This window comes from Squalius cephalus, assembly GCF_949319135.1.
Source record: "Squalius cephalus genome assembly, chromosome: 11".
NCBI classification, from domain to species: domain Eukaryota; kingdom Metazoa; phylum Chordata; class Actinopteri; order Cypriniformes; family Leuciscidae; genus Squalius; species Squalius cephalus.
Window position 1 is genome coordinate 23852085 of NC_137132.1, and position 25228 is coordinate 23877312.

A 25228-nucleotide genomic window follows, 5' to 3' on the forward strand; every position below is an offset into this window, starting at 1 on the left:
GAGATCTGCACACAAAAACAATTGGTTTCACCACCACTCAAAACCAAAAAAAATAGTGTTCCAACCAATCACCGACAGGGGTGGGTGTTGTGAGGTTTTGCGCTCTTGTTCTCCCACTTCGCGTGCATACAAGTGAATTTGACTTTTCTAAAAGAAAAATGTATGTTATCGATGTATGTTTCTATTATTAGGAAAATTTCATATTCATCAAACTAAATGGAGTAACTCAAAACCCAACTTTGCCCATTTTAAAGCAGCCTTTAAAATGTATTTTGAGTCTGTAAAGTTTTTAAAAAAAATCGAAAAGCCCAAAGACCATATAACACATAATATGCACTAAACTGGTGCAAAATTGTTTAATATCAAGCATTTTACATTCATGGTTCCCAATTACATAGTACTTATTTTTTGCAGTGTACCATAGATAAAGCCATAGCAGAGTCATGGGAGATCTGATAAAGCCATAGCAGAGTCTCATGGGAGAACTGATAAAGCCATAGCAGAGTCATGGGAGAACTGAAAGGCAAGGCATAATGCTATATAATCAACAAGGCTTTAAACAACAGCATCATTGCAAGAATGTAGCTTTCTACATGTTCGGTTCTGTCCTTCCGTTATCACGTATTTCCTCTGGATTCAGTTCCAATACTGTTATTCATCGGACCGAATCATTAAAAACAACAGCTCTGATATATCACACAGGCAGGCTCTTTACACACATGTGCCCGTGTTGACAAAGAAGAGACACTTAGCAGATGTTAAGTGTGCGTGGACTGCACGCAACACCACCAGCCAAGCATGATCAACACATACAATAAAAAGGTATAGATAGAAACGGGAGTGAAGTCATCTGTCAACACATAACTGTGCAAATAAAACATACGCCCCACGTAAGGAACTGGGCTGAGGTGAACACATGTAAGCTGGGTACAAAAGTTATGAGTCCGGAGAAAAGACTTGATGCGTGTTAGGAAACCGTCTGGAATTGTAATCTGGGTCCTCCTTTACTCGTTTCTTGATGTCGTCTTTCAGCTGATAAAAAGAAGAGATTATATCAGTGGGTTTTGTCATAGTCGTATTTCAGGGTCAGTACATTTAAAAAAACAACAACAACAACCTTTTATTCATCAAAGAAACATTAAATCGATCAACCGTGAAAGTAAAGACATTTATTATGTTTCAAAAGATTTCCATTTCAAATAAATGCTGTTCTTTTGAACTATCTATTCATCAAAGGATCCAGAAAAAGTTCATGGTTTGCAGCTCAACATTGATACTTACAGGAAATGTTTCTTGAGCACTAATTCAGTATTTTAGGGTGATTTCTGACGGATCAGCTGAAGACTGGAGTAATGGCAAATGTAAGCTTTGATAATCAATGGTATTTAATAAAAAAGGTATTTAATAAAAAAGTATTTTTTCAAAGGGAACCAGTATTTCAGTTATAGATGTTGTCCAACTGTGCATTCCTAATTGAATGCATACAAGCATTAAAAATATACAGTATGAAAGCTTTGAACTGAACTAGATTTTTGTGCACAATACATATGAATTCCCTGATTATGATTCTGCCTGAAGATTAATGTCACTGATTCCTGATCTTGTTGCACGTTCTAAGTGCTGTACATGCTAAGAAATAATTATTTTTCTGTGGCCATGAAAAATAACCTTTCTTAGAATAAACAATGCTGAATGTGTGCTGGACGAACAGATTCATTTATAGTAATATTAATTTAGCTACATCAAGTTAATATGATTAACTGATCCAAATATTTATAATTAATTGTAACAAGTTATAATTAATTATTCATATTTCCCTTTTGAGCTAATTTGCTACAATAGGAAAATCTCTTTCTACACAAGGTACCTGTTCACTATAAGCGTCCTGAAGCTCTGGTTTATCTAAATCCACCTGTAGAGCGTCGGGAGCTGTGATGGGCGTTACGCCGGCTGATTTGGCGGCTTGACTCACTGCCTCAGAGAGTGACAGTTTGGGCCCGTCACTCTTTACCATCTAGGAGAGACACAATAAGAAAACCTTTGTTTATTGTGATGCTTCAGTAAGGCCAAGGGTGAAATATTACGGTATCATGGCAAACCAGTCTAAATGAATAGAAAACTAAAACGTATGATCTCATTGTTAACATGTAACTGCATGAACCTGAATGTTTACCTTCCTGCGCTTTGCTGGCATTCCATATAGATATGCGTCAGAGAGAGGAGGCTGGGCCTTGATCTTCCTCTGACTGATCTGATCTTGTCTGATAATGGGAACCCACTCCTGCAAACAATACAGCTCATCAAGCCCACACTCACAAGATTCAATCTCACAGGTTCTGTGATCTGAACAGTAAGATGCTAACAAGTGCTACACAGAGATGCTGTCAGACACCTTAGAAGGAATGAGCTCACGATCAAAGGTGCTCATTTAATACCCACAACAAAATGGAAAACTTACTTTTAATCAAATGATAGGGTAAACGATAACAAAGGAGAGGTATTCTGTTGTTGCAATGTGATTGATTTCAATTTAAGATACTAGATGTGTGGAAATATCTCACAGGAGGCAACGCAGCTGCCCAGGCTTCAGCATCTCTTCCTGCGTCCTCTCCTCCAACAGCTCCCTCACTTTCTCTAGCTGGAACTCCCACTGCTCCAGCTTCCTGGGAGGAGGCCAGAGCTTCTTCCGCTGTAGTAGCAGGTGTTGGAGAGAGACTATCCCCCATCTAAACCATGTATGGGAGAGAACACAGGTAAGACCACACCCAGGGCCAAGTATGTACATGTTAAATTGCATTTCAACCTAAATCTGTTCATCAGCTTCAAACCATCTTTCTATATTTATATACCTCTACGTTCTGAGGCTCAGCATCCTGTGTGGGCCTCTCTACCGATTCTTCATTCTGTAAGAGAGATGTACATATGAATTCTCAAAGTCAATGTGAAACGCTATTTGAAACCAACGTAACTTCCATAGTGCAACAGGTACGGTCACACCATGTCTGAATTGCCACAATCGCAAGATTCTGAAATGCAGTCACGTCCTCGTAGAACTCACAATTTCAACTTGTAAACTCTACAACTTGCACGCCGTGACCTCTGTACCACCTGACTGCTCCAAATTCATTTAGCAGTTGATAGTGTTGTCAGAAATGCATAATTCTATTACTGTAAACGGCTATTACTATCATAGCCTATACTATGTCAACATTAACTACTGAAGTCTTTTTATAATAATAACAATGTTACATTTATATAGTGCTTTATAATATGGAAGGGGGGAGACTCCTCAACCACCACCACCAATCACACAAGTCAAAATCAAAGGTTGCATTAGCTACTCCAGAAGCCTAAAACAATGCTTTATAGATTTTTTTTATCACCTCAACTTTGAAAAACTCCTTTGTGCAACAAACATCAAGTACATTACCCAACCATCACAACTGGCAGCATTTGATCTGGAAATATGCCAAGGGAACGTGTGGAATCAAACCTGTGTGTGGATGACGTAATGGGTGATCTGTTCCTCTGTGATGGGAATGTGCTCCAGTATCACTTGCAGCCTCATTGTCATCATACTGGTTAACCAGTTCACCAGGCTAGGGTTTACTTCAGCTGACATCGTCCTCTGAGAGAGGAGACATGCAAACTCACGTTATGGATTCATTCAAAGTACCTGCACTCCCATAACTAACATTTTACATACAACCAAAACACAGTTTGACCGCTGAATCTGCTGAGAGCAATTTCCACAAAGAGCAATTTCTAACCAATTAAATACTTTAAAGAAAAGCAAATAGATAAATAGAATAGAAAAATAGTTTAGTAAATTCCCTTTCCAGGCCTGAAAAATAATTGTATTTTTATTTATTAGAAGTTTATTTATTACATTTTAATAACTATTTAAAGCAATTTATTTGAATAGCTATTTTGATAACTAATATTTTCAGGTCTTCCATGACTGCAAAACCCCATCTCATGTGTCTAACCCCTAACGCCTTTATCCCCTAACGCCTTTATCAAAACAGTTTCCTGCATAAACGCAAATGCCAATAATTCAAGTTTCCTGCATAAACGTAAGCCTCCGCCAACATGGAAATGTCTCCTCCGCAATTTTCATTATACAGCGAAAAGGTCGTAGGATGAACAATAAAAGATTAAACAAGACGAAGGGGGTGTAGGAATCAAGATATTATTTGTTTTGGGTACTAACAATGCGGTGGTTGATGACTGAGGTAAGAGCACTTTGTTCTCCATTCAGACAATAGAGGTTGAGGGCCAGACACTCAAAGAGAGCACGGTTACACAGCTGCAGGAGCCGGGGTCCAAATGTTTGATCTGAGAAAAAAAACAATCACAGTATTCAAAATGTATGCATGCATTTATGAATCTAAAAAGAGATTGATCTCATCTCACGATGCCTCTCGTTTAGACATACCGGTGCAATGCAGAATGTGGGTGGCGATTCCTGAAAGTTGCTGTCTGAGAAAAGCCCGGTTCGTCTGGGTAATATCCACCCCATCACGGACTGCGACGGTTGACTAGATGGGATGGACAAGAAGTAAACACCTCAAATATGCAAAACTTGTTTTCATTTCCTTTAAGATAAGCAACATTTTTCTATGCTTTCAATTTGCACAGACAAACTTCATCTAAGTTTGCAAAAAGCACACACTGTGTTTGCAGTAATTCACTCGCAATGGAAGTCTAGGCACAGTTTAAAATTCAACTTGTATTAATTCCTCCATACAAATGTGTTATCCGAGTTATGTGGTACCGACGTAATACCGACACTACTAGTCTTCAGTCACATGATTCTTCAGAATTCATTTTAACATGCTGATTTGGTTCTAAGAAAACATGTATTATCATCAATGTGCAGCTCACTTTTTTTGTGGAAACCATGACATCTTATTTTCAGAATTCTTTGATGAATAGAATGTCCAATTCCTTGCTGAATTAAAGTATTAATTTCTTCCAAATATATATAAAAAAACACACTGTCAATGCATGAGTCAGTTACTGATTTCAAACTTTTGAACGGTAGTGTATAGGTAGATTAGTGTATAGGTAAACAGACTTCCACTTTAACAAAATTTGTGCTTGTTACAAACTGAGGGATCTATGAAATTTATTTGCAATGTAATGGACCGTCACAGATGCTTTTCATAGCTGGCTTTTAAAGTGTCAAGAATGGATCCAGAGTTTCTTACAAAACTTTCTGTGATGTACTCCTCAAGTTCAGCGATTAAGTCGTCAGCAGCTGCCTATAAAAACAGAAAGAGAAAATAAAAAAAGAAGTAAGAGATGATAGAAAAAAAGAAAGAGGGGGGAAATTGAAGAATCAGACCAGAGAAAGCAAAAACAGTGACCAGGAGAGGATATTAATATATATAAACTGATCAACTACAGATAAGAGTATAAAGTAAGAGACAGGGTGTGACACTGGATTTCCAGAGACAGTTTACAAATAATTTTGACATGTTTGGGTCACAAACAACTAGAGATAGTTTCATACGGATATTTGTGTGAATTTTTAGCCTGAAAATACATTTTTCACTTATGCATTCTCTTTAATGTAATTGCACGTTTAAACATTTCTCAAGAATTATGGTTATTATTAATATAAAAATAATAGCAAAACATTTACATTCACCTCCATTAAAATATTTAAACAATTTCAAAATGCAAGTTTGACTGGGAAGTGTGTGGATGACACAATTCTATGGAGGCAAATTGCATGCATGCCTAAAGATAAACAAGGTTCTGTGTACAATCTCTGAAGGCTGTCTGTGATAGCATCTTGTCTGCACAGCATATGTTAAAAACAGTAGTCGCGTTCCATGACTGTGTGTTTGTGTTGAAGTCGTATTATCCATCATAGTATCTTGTAAAAACAGACAAGGTAAAATGGCAAACCGTTTCCAAAGCAAACTACAGTGGCTTCCTGGTTTGCATTTAACTTTAGTCAAAGTAAAACCATGAGATATTCAGGATGTTTGATTAGGAAACTCCAAAGGAGTCGTTATGTTTTTTGTGTGGTTATTTTTTGTGTGGTAGCCACTGTAAATATTTTGGACTGTTGCAACTCAACATTTTGGTTGTTTCCCTTAACAAACCCATTTCCTCCCAGGTTTTGGAGTCTCTACTGATGATCTTATCTTATGAGTAAAATCCAGTGTGTTTGATTAAGCAGGCATACAAAATGGGCAGGTTTGGGGGGAATTCTAAGACCATTTGGGAATCACTGAACCAGGGCAGCCTGACACTGCCAAAATACAACTTACGGTGATGTTGGCCTCTGTGGGCTCACGGCCTTGCAGAAAATGCTCAATAAAGAACTGGGCGAGTTGGGGCTGGATACGGCCCAGAGGCTGGTGCTGCCCGTGGAGCAACAACACCATGTCCACCATAGAGAAGTTCTGACACACCAAAGCCAGAAGATCGCCGAAGAAACCTAAACACACACTAGTGTTAATTTTGTCAGATATTTTTTTATTTAGTCTTAGTTTGTGTCAGATGTACTTTTCCTGTTAAATTTACTTTTAAGTTTTTATCATAGTCAACCTTGTCTTGTTTTTGTTTAATCAAGTTTTAGTCAACTAAATGTCTGAGCATTTTAGTCTAATTTTAGTCCATGAAAACTTTTCACTATCGTCACATTTTAAATTGATAATCCTGATTATTTTGCTAAAAATTAATCAATTATAATAAATAGAAATGTATTTTTATATTTCATTAGAATTATTGTACTTTCACCTATAAGCACAAATCAAGAGAATGTCAACCCATATGTATAGTATATTTTACCTCATCTAGTTTCCTGATTTATTTAGGTTTGATCGCAGATTTAGTCACAGAAAACAGAGCAAGCGGGGCTCGTGAACACACACACGACTGAATGACACTTTCATTTAAATAGAAAATCTCAAATGGAGATTGCAGCTTGCTTGTTTGTTGGTGTTTTTAGATCATCCACGCTTCTTCCACAGCGTAGAGAGAGCATGTGCACACATGGTTGCCAGATTGCAAAATTTAAGTAAAACACCGGGAAGAAAACGTGTTCTTTTAACATAAAAGCTCTGATTGGGGGATTTAAATTCTTGAAATCTGCCAACTGTAAGCACGAAAGCTCTATAAATACAGTCTTTAATGTTCTGTCTCCTCTTTTATTCGATAAAAACAAAGAGTGATTTGTCAAGGTTTAATTTTTTTAACTACATTTTAGTTTTGTCTTATTTCATCAACGATATTGCATGTTGTTGATATAACAGTTATCGTTTAATGTCGTCGCGTCATCGTCTCATCTTAGTCATGGAAAAAAGGGTCATCTAACACATAACCAGCCTGCACAAAATGAAAATAAACTAAAGGAAAAGTCATCGACCCCAAGAAGCTTACCCATAGCATCTCCAGTACCAGGGGAGAAGATGTTACTAGTCTGGGAGAGTCTCTGGATGAACTGAGCGATGCTCTCGGTTTCATTTTGAGGGGTACCCAGAGAGCCCATCATTGTGGACAGGACGCCCTGCACTATCCCAGTGAAGAGCTCAGGGTTCAGACCTTCACCTGCTGCGGCGGCCCCAGAAGCGGCAGCTGAGTTTGGTGGGGCTGTGGGAGCGGTGGGTGTCGTGGTGGGAGGCTGTCCCGCGGGAGGTTGAGCGAAAAGTGTTTGGGAAGCCTGATGACAGAGATGCATAAAACTGTCTTACACACACCAGCATACATTACAAAAAACAGGGAGAAAATGGCAGAAACAGCATTCTGGACACTCTTTTTCACACAATTAAAGTGAACAGGAGTGGAGAACCAAAAACAGCAAATAAGAGCCTCAAGATTTATTGACCAAGATAACTGGTTCGTGTCCTCAGTCTTTGGCAGTTTTGGTAGGGCTGCACGATATTTGGAATAAAATAGATATGGCAATTAGGTGATTATCAAATCACAAATAAATATATGTGATGTGGGTTTCAGAGTAAAGCAAAGTTTTAATCTTACAAAGACAACTCAATCATGCCGGTTTGCACTGCACAACATCAGGAAGATCAGGCCTTTCCTAACTGAGCATGCAACACAACTTCTCGTATTAAAATACTGATGTGTGAATAATACCCACACTTTTCAATTTTTCCACAAATCGTTTAGCCACAAAAGGATGGTTCACAATGAAAAATAAGTCTTCAGAGAAAGAAACAAAAAATCAACTTTTTAATAAAAAACAAAACAAAAAAACAAATTTGCACTACAAAATCACCCCAATCATTCTAGAATGATTAATTATTACCAAATAGTAATAAATACATATTAAACATTACCAAATATATTACCAAATTTTTACCCATCACAATATGCATCACAGAAAAACTAAATATCGCAATGCGTGTTTCCTCCAATAATGTGCAGTTATTTTATAAACCTACTTTGTTTTCATTGAAGAAAAAATTTAGTAAATTATGACAGAAATGTTATTTTTTGTGTGAACTGTTGCTTGTAATGGGTTAGGGTTTCAAATACTAAGAACTACAAAGATGGGAAAAAAGTCTATAAAGCCAAAGGGGGCTATTCACCTGCATGAAGTCTGTGACACCCTGGATGAAGGTAGGGACCCCAGGCATGGTGACTGTTATAGAAGGGCCCTGGCCGCCTGCGGCAACAGCTCCACCCAGTAGAGACCCCAACAACTGCTCCAGGTTTCCCCCTAAAGGATTTTCCTGAGGGGTTGACTGTGCAGATCCAGGTTGGGGAGTGCTGGTACTGGTACTACTGGACTGTGTGGGCCCAGAGCCACTGGTGGAAGTCGTGGTGGTGGATGGAGTGCTTGTGGAAGCGGACGTGGAGAAGGTGAATGTATGTGAGGAGGATGAGGCAGTTTGGCTGGCTATGGATACAAAGAACAGCAAGATATATTATGCAATGCCCTAAACAAAAGCCTTTTTCTTTTGTATTTCATAAAATGTCTTCAGTCTTCGAAGAAAATCAGCCACATGAAGAGGCCCGTGACCACAGTTGAGCTTATTCGCTTGTCAGTTATTAAAGAACTCTAAGCTCATTATGTTATTGACTTCACAAAAACCAGGGCAAGTATTATTGCAAGAGCAAGTATTATGCAAAAGTACCCATCTCCCCAGTGGCGCCTGTCAGAAGCTGCCCGACCAGTCCACCAATCATCTGATTTAGAGCGGCGGGAGGGAACTGTCCAGCCTGAGGGGAAACACACACATCCTTATACAACTAACACACAATGAACAAGTCCAAGCGAGAACTACTTAAGAATTTATCATAATGCACAATCGCATCCACATTTAGCCAACCGCAACTCCAGCTGCAGGGCACTGTATGGAAATAGTGAGTCTTACGCAAAACGTATTTAAAAGTTATGGAACTCATAACCATCATGTTTAAAATATTATATAAATGTTATGTTTACTATATTTAACGATACATATAAATGTACTATATTGTAATATAATTAGTTGTAATTGACTGTACTACTAATTAATTTGAACAATTAATTTGAAATATGACAGAATTACTACCACAGTTTGCTATAAGAGAAATCTATACCAGAAAATTTTAGAGGAGATTTTTGTGGAAATATGTAGGTAGTCTGGATGTGTATTTTTACAACAAGTCCATTACAAAAGGGAAGAGTCCATTACAAAATTTAAAATGATTCAAAACTCAATTTAAAACAACATAAAAGCATGCAGAGGAATACATGTAGAACATTGTGAAATGACAGGTGTCTTCTAAAGGCCTGTCTGAAACACTTGTTTCAAATGTTTTGAAAGAAGTTTCTTATGCTCACCAAGAATAAAAATACAGTAAAAACAGTAACATTGTGAAAAACTATAACATTTTAAATTGTTTTATATTTTAATAGATTTTAAAAATTAATTTATTCCTGTGATGTCAAAGCTGAATTTTCAGCATCATTACTCATATGATCCTTCAGAAATCATTCTAATATGATGATTTGATTCTCAAGATACATTTCTTCTTATTATCTATGCTGAAGGTGAAACCATGATACATTTGATCAGGAGTCTTTTATAAATGTTAAGTTGAAATTTAATTTTTTTGCAGCAATGTATAGCTCAGTCTCAAACTCATTTTCACACAACATGTGAATGGCTTAATATCGCTTGTTGTAGTTGCCTCTCTATTGAGAATATATTTTAACCATTTAAAAAATATTAAAAATAAATAAATAAAATACTTGTAGATTTTATATTAATTTTAATCTATAGATTTTTTTAACCACTTCATTTTTAATTGGTTATTATTAGTTATTATATACTTAAGACTCAATGGAAAATTACCTTATAATTCAAATTCCATGAACTGCCCTATGCGGGATTTACACTGCTATATTCTAGAAATATCATGGGAATTTCATTCACCTGTCCAGGCTGTTGGCCCATCATCGGTGGAACAGCTGATCTGAGGTTGATAGTGGCCCCTCTTGTGGTGAAAGTGGGGCTGGCCATCCTGTGAGGAAAAGATGGTCTGGTGAAAACCACTCTGGCCTGGGGTGGGTAAGGGGGCATGGGGGGCGGAGTAGAGCCAGAGCCAACGTTTGCTGTAGGTGGGGTGGTCTGTTGCCCTTGCTGGCCAGTAGAGGAAGCGTTTGCCATTGCCATGGCTTGCTGAGTGACTTGATGCATAATGGCTTGCATGAATTCTGGAGGTAGACCAGGAATCTGAACAGTAGGGGGAGCACCTGCAACATGCAAACATATGTGTAACATATTAAACATGCTCATGTTGGTGCAGATCACTAAAAAAATAATTTTGTATGATTATATAATTATAATTGTATAATTATTTTGTTTTAATACATGCATACATACATTTTGTTTCAACATTAACACTCAGATTGCAGCAGTGGTGTGTGACGCAGTCCCTCCTTCTAGCCAATTTGGCAGGTTGGATTATATGTAATATATCGATTTTTCAGTTGTAGTCTTTTAAAAAGGCATGTGAAATAATAAACTAAGTGCAATGTGGTGTTGTCAAAAATATAGATTTTTCGATACATATCGACACTAAAATATCTGAAACGCTTCCAATACTAATTTTCCAGAATAGATGCACGATACCAGCTGCGCTTTCTCGCTCTCTCATGATCTCTCTAGGAGTTGACACACAAACCAGCCTCCCCTCGCTCACTTGTTTCATTTGCTCCAGGTGAATATTGTTGCTGTTACAGGGCTTGAATTTCATCCAAACTGTGTGCACATAAAGTAGTTCTCAGAACTAAACCGAGTTCTTTTTTGCTGCTTATTGTGCTTAAACAGTCAAATACACACAAAATAATGTCAAAATGGAGGTCCTGGCGGGGATGTTTTAAGTGAACGTAAACACTTGAGAAAGGAAATGCGGAAACACTTTACAATATAGGTTCATTAGTTAACATGAACTAAGAATGAACAATACATCTACAACATTTATTAATCTTAGTTAACATTAATTTCATCATTTACTAATAAATTATTAAAATCAAAGGTTGTATTTGTTAACTTTAGTTAATGCACTGTGAACTAACATGAACAGCTGAATTTTTATCAACTAACATTAACAAAGATAAATACGGTAAAAAATGTATTGCTCATTGTTAGTTCATGTTAGTTAATACCTTACCTTATTGTAAAGTGTTACCGGAAATGCACGTGTAACAGTATAATGGATTTGTGCATCGGGTCTTAAAGTGACAGCAGCCAAATATACCTGCTGCCAAATTATAAAATAATATTAAAAATAATTATCTATATGGCAGTTTTTCCTTTTTAACTTTGGAAAACCACTAGCCACGGTGGCTGGTGAGAAAAAAAAGTTAATGTCAAGCCCTGCATACAAACACAGACACACATAAATACATAGAGACACAAACTGAAACATACATATTAGGGCTCTGCGTTTAATGGAAATCGTAATAAAATCACGATGTAAGCATGCAAGCTTTCAGAAAGCAAGATTTTTCACCAGCCCCCTCAGTGTGAATATACAAATATACAAAAAAAAAAAAAGGCATAAAGAAATGACGTCACGTATCATTTATGCAAAGATATGGTGCCCGCAATGATCTTTGATAAAGACAGCTACCAAAAAAATTTGTACAGATAACTGTGTGTGTTAAACATCGTTTCAAAATCCTAATATTGATCAAAAAATAATTATAGGTGTTTTATTGTCCATATCGACTGCCCTCATATATAAACCATTCAAAAGTGTGGGGTCAGTAAGGTTTTTTTGTTGTTTGCTTTGCTTTTCTTTTTTCTCTTCTTTTTTTTTTTTTTTAAAGAAATTAATCCTTTTATTCAGCAAGGATGCACTAAAATAAACTGATCCAAAGTAACGGAAAAAAACTTTTGTTACAGTTATTTCCAATAAATACTGTTTCTTTTGGACTTTATATTCCATGAAGAATCAAAAAACTATTCATAGATAAAGTGTCTCTCAGAGGATGAAATTCAGATAATCTAAGGACTAACCAGGCTGTCCAGTGCCAGCAGCGTTTGGTTGTCCATTAGCCTGTGGGTTGTTTCCAGAGTCTGAAAAATATTAAACAACTCAAATTAAACTCATTTAATTCATTCAATTACACCCCTCCATCCAACACACACACACAAATGAAACCCACCATCAATGTTCATCTGCATCATCGCTACAGGCTCCATGGTTTGGTGACTGATCCGGATGACTCTGGGCCCTGGCTGTCCACCCTGCTGATTGGCTGGACCAGGCTGACTGGTTGGTCCCTGGCCTTGCTGATCTGATTGGCCAGTTGACTGAGGTTGACCATCAGCTGCTGGTCTGCCATTGGCTGACATGGTCACAGTTGTTCCAAGATTCAACTGCAGGCAATGTTAATTTAAAAGTTAACTAACTTGTTTTAACTAGGTCTACTTCAACAAATTACAATTATAGACCCTGTGGTCTCAGTACTTCCTGAAACTTTGGAAAATGTACGTCTTCCAAAAACACCTCAGTACTCATTTATGAAGTGCTCTACAAAACTTTCACTTTCAGTGTTATGCACGTTTCCCACTGCACGAGTCACATATCTTTACCTGCATGGGGAGGTGATGCACGCCTGCTGGAGTCAGAACAGAGGAGGTGTAGTGGGACATGGGGCGGATAACATGCAGGTGTCGAGGAGGGTTGCTTAGGAGGTTACACCGCAAGTCACTCAGGGCGACCAGGGCGTTTCCCAAGAGACGGAGGGCCTCCCCCACTAGGTTGAGAATGCGTTGGTCCTCATCCCTCTCTTGGATCTGTTTTTCAAAAAAAATTTAATATTTAGCTCTTTTACCCAATCAAAGAGATCATGCTTAAAGCCCAATTAATCAACCTAATATCAAATTAACAAAACAAACTATTTAATTAAATTCCTTTAAGATCTATAAAAAGACCAACAAAAAAATGTATCACATGTTGATTTAGTTTAAATTTTGCTTATTTAGATGATTTCCACTATATACTATACCATACAAAAGTTTGGAGTCTTTTTCAGTCTTTTTTTTCAGTAACACTTTATTTTACAGTGTCCTTGTTATACGTTACAAGTAGTTACTATGGTAAAAACTATAAATTATGCGTAATTACACGCAACTAACCCTAACAGTAAGTATATGTAGTTAATTACGGTAATATAACTCACTAATACACTGTAACAAGGACACCTTAAAATAATGTGTAACCTAACCAAAGCCTCTTATGCTCACCAAGGCTGCTTTTATGTGATTGAAAATACAGGAAAAAACATCACTAATATTGTGACATATAATAACAATTGTATATAATAAATATATTAAAATAATATATTTTAAAATTATGAAATTTATTCCTGATATCAAAGCTGAATTTTCAGCATCATTACTCCAGTCCTCAGTATCACATGATCCTTCAGAAATCATTCTGATATGCTGATTTGAAATGTATGATTTGTACTGATATATTTTTTATCCAGGATTATGATACCTAATATAATAAAATGTGCTAAAAATATCGCTTTCAAAGTTTGCACTTATTTAGACCTTTCCATTAATTGAACTGTAGAAACCTATATTAATGCACAAATAAAATACAAATACTGATACAAGATCTAAGCTAATATCACAAGAGTGAAATAATCACTAAATATTGATATATGACTTCAAGTAAATTTTTACAGCTCATTTTTGATGTTTTTGTCCACTGAAATTGTAAAAAAAAAAGAAGTTAATGTTCTGTTGGCTGAATAACTGATCTTCAATTCCAAATTCATTTGCATTCACATTGAAGTAAACATGGTGTCTGGCTAAGGTTATCAGAGAGGACAACATTTATGAGTGAGCTTCTTACGTTGTTGTTGTAGTCTGCAGTTGTGGCCGCCTCTAGAATGAGGTGAGCTCTCTGAATGAAGGGCTGAAGTCTCTCCTCCACTCTCCTCAGCTCTGTTAACATCTCCACCATCTCGGCTGGGCTTGGGTGGCTGATGGGAAGACCGTATCATCATAAATCAATGGCTCTAAATGCAATATGCTTTGGTTTAAAACATTGACCGTCAGGGCATCACTAATGGATTTAATTAGCTTGTGATACCAAAGGAAAACACACAGGCTCACACAAGCTGCTACTCTGTTTATATATCACTGTGTAAGTGCAGTAGAGTATATTGATAAGTGTTTAGTGAATAAATCAAACAAAACAGACTCTGCTTAGTCAACTAAACAAGGCGGCTTATACTAAACATAACCTTTAGTTTTACACTCAAAAAGCAAGTCACAAGAGGTAAGAATGGTGGTTTGTTTGACTTTTAAAACTGGTTAGTAGGATACAGAAGTAACAGAAGTAGTGGGAGCATCGCTTTACAGTGGTTTAGCAAAGACATATTTATGTAGATAAACTCCCACAGTTGGTTTTAATCATCTGCGCTGATTAATTGCGCATGAAACTGAGAAAATGACTCATCTGTGTGGTGTTATTGTATTGTATTATATGAACTGAACAGTTTTTTGATAAAACAAGACTGATCACGTGCCTTAGAGTCAATGTCTCAACTGAACAATAAAACAATTGTTAATATTTTACCTAGGGAGAGAACGGTGACATATTAGGGAACCAGGTAATAAATAAAAATTAATATACGATGATAAAAAATAAAAGGGACTTTTACAGCCTAATTGGGGAAAAACTTATTTAAGGGTATTTCATAGTCATTTAATGGTAAGCTACAGTTTACACTTCCATTTAATCATTTAACAAAGGCTTTTATCCAAAGTGACTTACAAATGCAGAGAACAGAAGCAGTTAAACCAACAAAAGGGCATCAATATGCAAGTGCTGTGACAAGTTCCAGTTAAGGCCCGTTGACAGCAAGAACGATAACTAGAAAGATAACTATAACGATAACTATATCAGCGTCCACACCAATGAACGATAACAGTCTTTTTATTCTAAGGGCGATGCTGTTTCAAAAACAAAGTAGCGAAAATAGATGACCAGCTGCTGCTTTACGTTACACAAAAACATCAAAAGAAAAAAGAGGAGTTGGGAGAATCCGTCACTCTGATTAGAGAATTGTCGTCTTTTGAAGACAAATTTTATTCATACTTCTGTATGAATCATATCAGTTTCAAGACATCCTGGACATTGTGAAAGAGGACATCAGCAAGAGCCAAACATTCATGAAATTTCAGAAATTCGATCAGGGACAGTATGGCAGTCTTAAGCTTATATATAGCCACTGACTCATTAAGAAATAATACTGTATCTAATTAACGTTTCCTAAATTTCATATACAAAAAATGAAAGATAAGACATTAAAGGGGCAACATGTACAGTAATGCTATTTACACATAGTATTTTAAGGATGATGATAATAATAATAATAATAATAATAATAGCCTAATATTAAAAGCAGTAGTATGAAGCAATACAAGTATTGAAATCGCTGGTGTTTCTGACGTCACAAACTACCTTGTAACCAATCACGTCAACGCGTGATCGTCAACGACTGGATCTCTGAGCTGGTGTGAGTGAGTGGAGGCGGGGCTAATTTACATATTCATAGCACTGCGTATATTAAATGAGACAAGGATGTAGAGTTACATTCAAGCTATTGAATGCATGAAGACATTTTTTTTTTTTTTTCAAAAAAAAGTTTAAATATGTACTTTTGGTGATCAAAGATGAGTTAATGGATAAAATTATTGACTACAGGGGGACTTTAAGCAGCACAACTATTTTCAACATTGATAATAATAAGAAATGTTTTTTAAGCAGCAAATCGGTATATTAGAATGATTTCTGAAGAAGCATGTGACTCAACTTTGCATCACAGGAATAAATAACATTTTAAAATACGGTTTTAAACTGCAATAATATTTCATAATATTACCATTTTACTGTATTTCTGATCAAATAAATGGTGAGCATAAGAGACTTCATTCAAAAACATTTTAAAAATCTTACTGACCATACACTTTTCAATGGTAGGCTACATATAATTATCATATAAATAGAACTATTTACAGCTCAGCAAGATGTTAGTTTCCTAATTCAGTGAGGTAAATCAAAGAGACAAACCCACATTTCTTAACCTGATGTCAAATGTCAACAATGTCTAGGTAGACTGAAGTCATGCCTACTCGTTCACTACTGAAACTTTGTCTCCCGGATTAAAGAACTTCCTCTGTTTTCTCATGTTGTAGGCGGTTGATTTTAAAGTGTCTGTACATTTCCTACAAATTTCATTATTAGGCCAAACCAAAAGGTAAAATGAGACAAAAGCAACATTGTTTTCAGGTGTTTAAGAAACTGAAAGGCGGAAACTCACATTTCTTTTCCCCCCCAAATTTGTTAGTCATTCTTCAGTAAGACACAAAATCAATCTTTCATGTGGCAATTCACTGGTAATTTAAATGGGGAAATTTTTGCAAATACTCATAGTTTGAGGAAAAGATTTTTTGAGATCAAAAAATAGAACTGTACACTTAATTATAATTGAGTTTTCTTATTTATAATAGGGGTGACAAGTTCATTTGTATCGCATGCATTATATTTACCATGCCGTAACTATTCCAAAAAAATACTTTAGAAATCACCAGATTTCTTCCCACAATATTAAAGCCATGTAGGTGGAAGTTTGAGCAACTATAAACCTTAACCACATGATTTAGAGTAAACTAATACTCAACCACCCAAGTGGACATTCTCAGACCTATTAAAATCACACCCCTAAAATGCCCCAATCTGTTAAAATAACATCAAGTGTGAATAACCGATGACTAAAACAATGACAAAGAGACATCATGACGGATATATACAAGATGGTTAGTCCTTATTTTAACTTCTTGATAAAAATTGACTTCACAATTTAATTAAAACCATGGTTCAATAAGAACAAAAAAGCAAAACAAAAAAACGAATAGTTCATTGCTTCATCCAAAAATGAAAATTGTGCTCATACATTCCAAACTTGTGCAATTTACAAACACATTCAGCTCTTTTGCATACAACAACAGTGATCAAGCTTGAAAAATTACAGTAACAACAAAAAACACCATTAAGGCATTATAAAATAGTAAAAAAAAAAAATTAACAATACAATTTTATTATATTAAGCAAAATAATTAGATTATGATTATGAATAAACAGGTCCTACCTGAGGCCTGCTGGAGGGGCTGGAGCTCCCTCAGTCTGGGTGGAGGAGGAGGAGGATGGTGGGGTACTGGACGGAGGAGGAGAAGTATCCATGGGCTGTGCAGAAGGAGATGGAGTGGAAGTGGAGGAGGTGGGTGGAGGTGCAGAGTCCTCCTGGGAAGAGGAGGCATCCGTGGGCTGCCCCTATTAATACAGACAGAGATTAAGGAATAATTAAAGAATCAATAAGAAATGTGCATGCACATTTATTCATCCTAATACCAGGGTATGCACTTAGCCAAGCAAGATAATTCTCAACGAAATCGCTTACCTCCAGTCTTTGGATCACAGCATTGGTGTCTCTCAGCAAGTTCTCAGCCAATAGCAGCCGCAGTCTGGGCTCACTTTGCAATGACTGGTCCAAATCTATCTGAACGTTCACAGAGCCATTGGTCTGGAAGAAAGAAAAAGTATAAATATATGTACTGAATAAAATAAAATAAAAATTTGCATAAGAAAATCTGTTTAAATTGCTACATTTGTCTTTGAGGAAAATATTTCTTGTTCTCTTTTTATTTTCAGACAAATTTAATTTGTTTATATATATATAAATACGAAATACGTATGATGATATATATACATACAGACCCTTTCCAAAAAATTAGAATATCATGGAAAAGTTTATTTATTTCCATAATTCCATTCAAAACGTTAAACTTCCATAGATTATAGATTCAGGGCCCACAACTTAAACGATTTCCAGTATTTAGTTGTTTATTTGTACATAATTTGGGCTTCCAGCTCATAAAACCCACGAAAACAGGATTTCAAAAAATTAGAATATTACATGAAATCACACAGTAATTACACAGTGATACCATGGTCATTGAACCAGGTTTTGGTTATTTTGGCAGTGTGGGCAGGTGCAAATCCTGCTGGAGAATGAAGGAAGCATGAAGTGCTCTGAAAATGTCCTGGTAGACGGCTGCGTTGACTCTGGATTTAATAAAGCACAGTGGACCAAAGTCCTCTTTTCTGATGAGAGCAAATTTTGCATCTCATTTGGAAACCAAGGTCCCAGAGTCCGGAGGAAGAATGGAGAGGCACACAATCCAAGATGCTTGAAGTCCAGTGTGAAGTTTCCACAGTCTGTGTTGGTTTGGGGAGCCGTGTCATCGGCTGGTGTTGGTCCACTGTGCTGTCCACTCAACGCAGCCGTCTACCAGGACATTTTCAGAGCACTTCATGCTTCCTTCAGCAGACAAGCTTTATGGAGATGCTGACTTCATTTTCCAGCAGGATTTGCACCTGCCCACACTGCCAAAAGAACCAAAACCTGGTTCAATGACCATGGTATCACTGTGTAATTACTGTGTGATTTCATGTAATATTCTAATTTTTTGAAATCCTGTTTTCGTGGGTTTTATGAGCTGGAAGCCCAAATTATGTACAAATAAACAACTAAATACTTGAAATCGTTTAAGTTGTAGGCCCTGAATCTATAATCTATGGAAGTTTAACGTTTTGAATGGAATCATGGAAATAAATAAACTTTTCCATGATATTCTAATTTTTTGGAAAGGGTCTGTATATATATATGACAAGCATAACAGCATATTTTACTCCAAAATCTCATTATAAAAAAACAAAAATATTCCTCTCTAAAGATATTTTATGTAAACATGATAATCCGTAAGTTTTTATCCAAATGAGCACGCTTTCTGACTAAAAGCCTCAAGGGATGTAAATATAACAAAACACAGAAAGGCATCAGCAGTTAACAGGTTAATGCAACATTTCCCGTTTCAGCAAATGAACTGCAACATACTCTCTGTATAGAGGCGAAATACGTATGATGATGGAAGCGGAGGTGGGTGAAAAGGTTACTGGTTTTGTCACCTATTGCATTTACTGTTGATCAGCAAGTCATTTTCTCAAAATCAACAAGTAACAAATTTGCATAATGTCAGTCCATGGTCTTAATTGGCTGCCCGCGAACAACTCTGACCCTCCCTCAAACACAGTACTCACTGAGGCCTAGAAGAGTTTGGTTCGTGGTGTTTTCAGCATTGTGAATCCACTTTGCATCCACTTCAAAAGGATGAGGACTCACGCTGGAATTGATACAGAAAAACCAACGCCATCGGTCCTGATCGTATCACTGTGTATACAAGCACTGAGAAAGCCTCCAGAGATAACATCCAATTTGGAAGTAGCTGTTTTGTTTCCAACACGCACTGTAAGACGTAGACCAATCACAATAGACTGGGCCGTCTGACCGATCAGAGCAGAGTAGGCTCTTGGAAAGGAAGGGTTTAGAGAGACTGAATCCATGAACTAACCGTTTTCAAATTCTTTGGCCCTCTTATTAAGATGCTTTTTGGTCGAACGGATCACAAGTTCATGAGGGAGACATATTCCTGTTTACACCTGGTGTTTTAATCCATCTCTATTGTCCACTTTCAACCACGTCTGCCCTGATTTCTTCGAGGTAAGCGGCCTATAAATTTATGGGCTTTTTCAGATCTTTCAGACCTAACGGACAAAATAAGCTCACGCAATTTACATGTGAACGCGATCGGAGACAACGGTAAAACATACGGAGAGCAGCAGTTTTCCCAGCAGAGAGTTTCTTCTCTGACAGCCGCAAGACCAGGGCGAACGTGGTGTGGGCGAGTTAGAAATCAGGAATGGTTAGAGAACATTGTGCTTGGTACATTTTTCATCTTCACTTGGGTCTTCAGCCGTCAAAGTTTAAATCCTGTCTGGCTAGCGTGCTTCCCATGATGTTTATGCGTAATTAGGTCAGGAGGCGGAGAGTAGGTGGTATTTCGTGGTTGTTTGAGGGCATTCGACCACATGAGCATCTACAGTTTGAAAGCAGTCGGGCTGAATGCATTTTCAACTAGCAGAGGTTGAAAAGTGGACAAGCTCAAAACGTTTTAGACCCCGTTTACACCTGTATTTAGAGTCGTCTACTTGGGATTGGATTGACGAAAACATCTCTTAATACCAGGTGTGAACAGGGCTTTTGAGAAATGGTGTGATATGCAATGTATATTATGAGAAAATTAAAGTGTTTTTTGACCTTGGATGCATGTAAACCTGTAGTAGGAGACCTCCAAAACAAAATAAGGAACCTTTAAAATAGCATAATAAAGGCACTTTAAAATGTAATTTATTTCTATGATGGCAAAGCAGTAATTTTCAGCATCATTACCCCAGTCTTCAGCATCACATTTTCCTGAAGAAATCATTCTAATATGATGATTTGGTGGCCAAGAAACATTTCTTATTATCAATGATGAAAACAGTTGTTTTGCGAAATATTTTTGTGAAAACAGTGAAAAAAGATGTTCTTTTCTTTGATGAACAGAAAGCTGAAAAGAACTGCATTTATTTCAAACAGAACTCTTCTGTAAAATATTTTACTCTCCTAAATAAAATTATAAATGTATTTGAAAAAAAGAAAATCTTTAGTTCACAATGGTACTCACCCCAGTGCTGGTATTGACTCGTGGATTCCTAGCAGTGTCTCCCAGGCCTGTCATCATCTGCTGAATCGACATCTGAGGAAAGAGAATACATTCATTAAAATGTACAAATATATATATATCTCAAGCAATACAGTCATATTAAGTCACCTGAACATAAAAAAAGTCTCTACCTGAATCTGCTGAGGGTCCATAATGTTAACCGGAACATTAAAAGTACCCAGCATAACGTAGCTGTTAGCATTGCGGTCATGCGTAGGCCCAAGTGGGGTCCCTTGGGAGCTACTGGTTGAATTCGGGTTCTGATTTCCTCCCTGTGTCACCCCAGAAGACCCTGGTACGCCACCTGAGCCGGAGCCCTGTTGGGTGGTCTGCGGTGGGGCGCGCTCTACGAGGTGAATGACTTTTCCGTCCACATCTAGACAGAGATGGATGAACAGAAACAGTACAGGAAGTCACAAGGCTGCAATGGGGATATTATTCATTTGTACGATTTACTGTTTTTATGCAAATCAACTCACTGTACTCTGTTAGGGTTTTCTCATCTTGAAGTACTCTGCCCTGGTAAATGAGTCTTTGTTTGTCAACAGGAATTCCAACGGAGGGTGATATGTGCTCCTTGAACTCTTTCACGGTCATCTACGTAGTGAAACGAGAAGCTGTCATTTTTGAAAAGACAATAGGCAATGGACTACTGTCTTAGTCTGCGGTCACATAACTCGTTCTTCACCTTAAATTGTGGTGGACAGTCACCAGCATAAAGGACACGTGACAATGTGCATAATAAAAAAAATCCAGCTCACCTGTGCCTGAACTGTGTAACTCCTGCTCAGGGAGTCCAGGGTTTTCACAGTCACTTCTATGTTACTGCTTGCTTGTTCTTCCATTCTGTCTGCATTATGCAAGAAAGTAAAAAAAATGTATACAAAAAACACCTGATTCCACTGAATACATACAATTCTATAATAAACTAACGTTACACGGTATCACTGTCACAAGGAAAGCCGTGTTATGTTCATAAAGGCCACAACTGATACACAACTGTCAAACACACCCCAGCCTTCCAGAAATGTCCTGCTTTAACAACAAGCTTATTCTTAGAAACATATGTTTTTAAGACCGTAAAAAGCAATTAAACTATAAACTGAAAAGATTATTTTTAAAGTCCAAAACACCTGCTAACGTTACTAACAACCTGCTAACAGTCATTTGGTGCTAAATAACCATCAAACAAGTGTTCAGACAGCATTTTTAACATAGCATTTATCCATTTATTAAAAATACATAGCTTATTCACCAATTTCGACTGGCTGTCCGTGATAAACTAAACAACAATTAGTAATAATCAGACAAATTAAAGTGCGCTTTGAGCTGCGCGAACATGTTAGCTCGCCAATGTTTTTCCTACCTCGAGACGCGGTTATTCCTGATGGAAATTCGTTGTTTTGCATATAGGTTAAGCTTTATTGGTTTACTAACAGTGTGGTTGTATTTTGTGCTTGCTGGTATAAAACCCGACAAGTTAAAACATTATTGATGTAGCGAAGCTAACAGCCTCGCGCTACCATGCTAACCGGTGTCGCGCGACAAGCTCGAGGAAGTATTCGATGACGTCACGGCGGCCACATCAACTTCTACTCTAGTCTAAAGGACTAGAAGAGAGAGAACAACCCTCACTTCTAATGCACATTTAACAAAATCGCTAAGGTAAGAAACTGAAATGTCACTATTATCAAACAAAACGTTGATGTAGCCTGCATTTTCATTAAATCAATGCCCTATGCCACCATGAGATTTAGACAAGGGGCACAAAACTCTTAATGGATTTCACATTTCTTATTTGTTCAGTTTGCATTTGGTTGTGCATAAATAATCTTTTTGATTTGAATTAACATCCATAGACAATGCACAAATATATACAGTAAATGTGTATTTGTGTGCCATTCAATGATGTGCATTTCACTTTCAGTAGTGGTCTGTCTTTCTGTGGAACAGTCAAAGACCACAATTTCCAATTATGTTATGCATTTCTTTTCTGGTTGGAAAGAGACAGTCATTCGATATTTCTTTGCTTTCAACACAGTCATCAGTTTTCTTACAATATAACAATGTGTTTGAAGGAAATGTGTGATCATATATGGTGGATAGCACTGTAATGTCAACACTTAGATCCATATAGATTACAGAGCAAATACAACAAATATTTGAAATATGCTTAAGTCTTTAATGAGTATTTAATGAAAATGAACAAACCACCATTGATAGTTAAGATTACACAGGTCGAATTAAATAATTAAATAAATTTAATTAAATAGCTGTTTAATTGACATAGAAATTAAAAGTCAGGTTAATTTCCACTAAATATTTATAAGCTCCATTTCTGTAGTTCTGATTAAAAACACTGATTGGTCATGCAATGCAAAGAGAAAAACAGTGATGCAGCATATTAATACACTGAGGGGGCAATGGAAAATGGAAAAAAGGTGAGCCAAATTGGGAGCGAGAGAAGGGGAAGTGCCCCTGTGGAACAGTGCAGAGGCGTCAACTGATGAAAAGACTCGTTGAAGCATGATAGATATATATATCAATGTAGGCTATGGCATCTGCAGGGGGAAAAAAATGATGGTGCACAGTGCTGTTAACGCTGGCACTGGCATCTGAGCGCTTGTGATAATTTCTCAATGTAAGAAATGTTGAAAATGTTTAGCTGTACTTCATATTCCATAGAGATTATAGCATGCCCCCATAACTTCAGGAAAATACATAATTATAATTGAACACCCTTACACTTTTATTTAGATGTGATCTTATCATTATCCTTCTCTCAAAGCACAAGAAATCATTGCAGCATCTGATGTAAAGAAAGCTTCAAATTGTTTGAATTGTATATCAAATAAAAATGTGCATAGCTCTCTGGGGGTAAAAAACTGAAATTCAGCTGGATCGTCCACATTTTACTGCAATTCTCAATTCCAACAGTGTGATGAGCAACATTTCTGCAAAATATTTTCATGTCAGTTTCTGTCTTTATAAATCTTGATTTCTTCATGTGTAGCAACAGGATGAAATTCATGGAATTAGGATTAAATCTGATCATATGTATGTTTTACAAATGAGGACTGTCTGCTTGCACTGTTTCAGCTGAAGTTTGCTACATTGCAAAAAATATATATGTTTATTCAAACCTACTTTGAATTCACCCTATTTAATATGAGTGTAAATCTCTATTTACTGGGGGGGAAAAAACAGTGGTTTTAAGATGCAGAGGGTCTGTAAGTGGAAACATTGCAGCATTTTTTTTTTTTTTTTTTTTTACTAAAATCAGTCAGGTGACAGTTATGAAGCAATTTCTCACTCCCACAGGTTACCAGCAGCTGCAGAAATCTCCACTGTCCATGGCGTTTTTCAAAAGCATTGTGAGCTAAGTTTATCGCAGAGACCATCGGTGGCAAGTAGATCTGTGATTATCTGTGTTCAGCCCACATCTACATCAATCGTCCTGCAGTGTGACAAATGAGAATCCACACGTAAGGCTTCTGCTTGTTGCACATGACGTCTTTTCATGAGACTGACTGCTTTAAAAATAGAATTGATATTTAATATAATATAAATCTAATTATATATTCATATTTATTAATTATGTATTCATATTTACTACAGCAATATACAAACACTTGTTGTAGAACACGTTGAGGTAATACTCAATTTTGATGGTCCCCTTTTGTCATAGTTATGTTATGTTTCATTGTGTTTCCCCTGACCTAGTTTTCCTGTCTGTTTGATTTAGTTATTATAATCACCTGTTGCCCATAGCTCATTAGTTCCTTTTGTTAGCTCCATGTATTTATACCCTGTGTGTTCTCTGTCCATTCTTGTTCATGTTATGTTGTGTGTAGTTTGACTATCTTCCTATTCTCCTGAGTGGTGTCATCATTAAGGACTGTTATTTTGAATCTCCTTTATCTTCGTGCTATTTACACACACAAACCATGACAGAAGAATGGACCAATACAGTTTAATTTTTGCTGTGTTTTTTCCCTTTTTGATTTTCGTTTTTGCCCTTTGGACCTAAACACGTCCAGCTTCTCTGCCTCAAGCAGGGAGAC

General features: G+C 36.9%; 1 protein-coding gene across 1 annotated transcript; it reads right to left on the reverse strand.

Moving 5' to 3' along the window:
- Window positions 1-340: 340 nt before the first annotated feature.
- Window positions 341-22754, reverse strand: bag6 (BCL2 associated athanogene 6). Its single transcript, XM_079886144.1, has 25 exons — window positions 22531-22754; window positions 21926-22014; window positions 21644-21761; window positions 21296-21540; window positions 21126-21197; window positions 17960-18082; window positions 17651-17832; window positions 14347-14476; window positions 13074-13277; window positions 12644-12857; window positions 12495-12554; window positions 10404-10723; window positions 9117-9201; window positions 8568-8878; window positions 7402-7681; window positions 6288-6457; window positions 5214-5267; window positions 4439-4541; window positions 4214-4338; window positions 3494-3628; window positions 2850-2903; window positions 2562-2726; window positions 2174-2281; window positions 1868-2014; window positions 341-1032 (listed from the first exon to the last, which is right to left on the reverse strand). Exons 1-25 carry the CDS (start codon window positions 22571-22573, stop codon window positions 937-939), a joined length of 3633 nt encoding a protein of 1210 aa, XP_079742270.1. The 5' UTR covers window positions 22574-22754; the 3' UTR covers window positions 341-936.
- Window positions 22755-25228: the final 2474 nt, after the last annotated feature.

Coding starts and splice junctions, on each gene's coding strand:
- bag6 (XM_079886144.1), bottom strand. CDS start 22,573: ATGCAAAACAACGAATTTCCATCAGGAATAACCGCGTCTCGAG. Junction 21,198..21,295: donor TGGACCCTCAGCAGATTCAG/GTAGAGACTTTT, acceptor CTCTTTCCTCAG/ATGTCGATTCAGCAGATGAT. Junction 17,833..17,959: donor CTGTGATCCAAAGACTGGAG/GTAAGCGATTTC, acceptor CTGTATTAATAG/GGGCAGCCCACGGATGCCTC.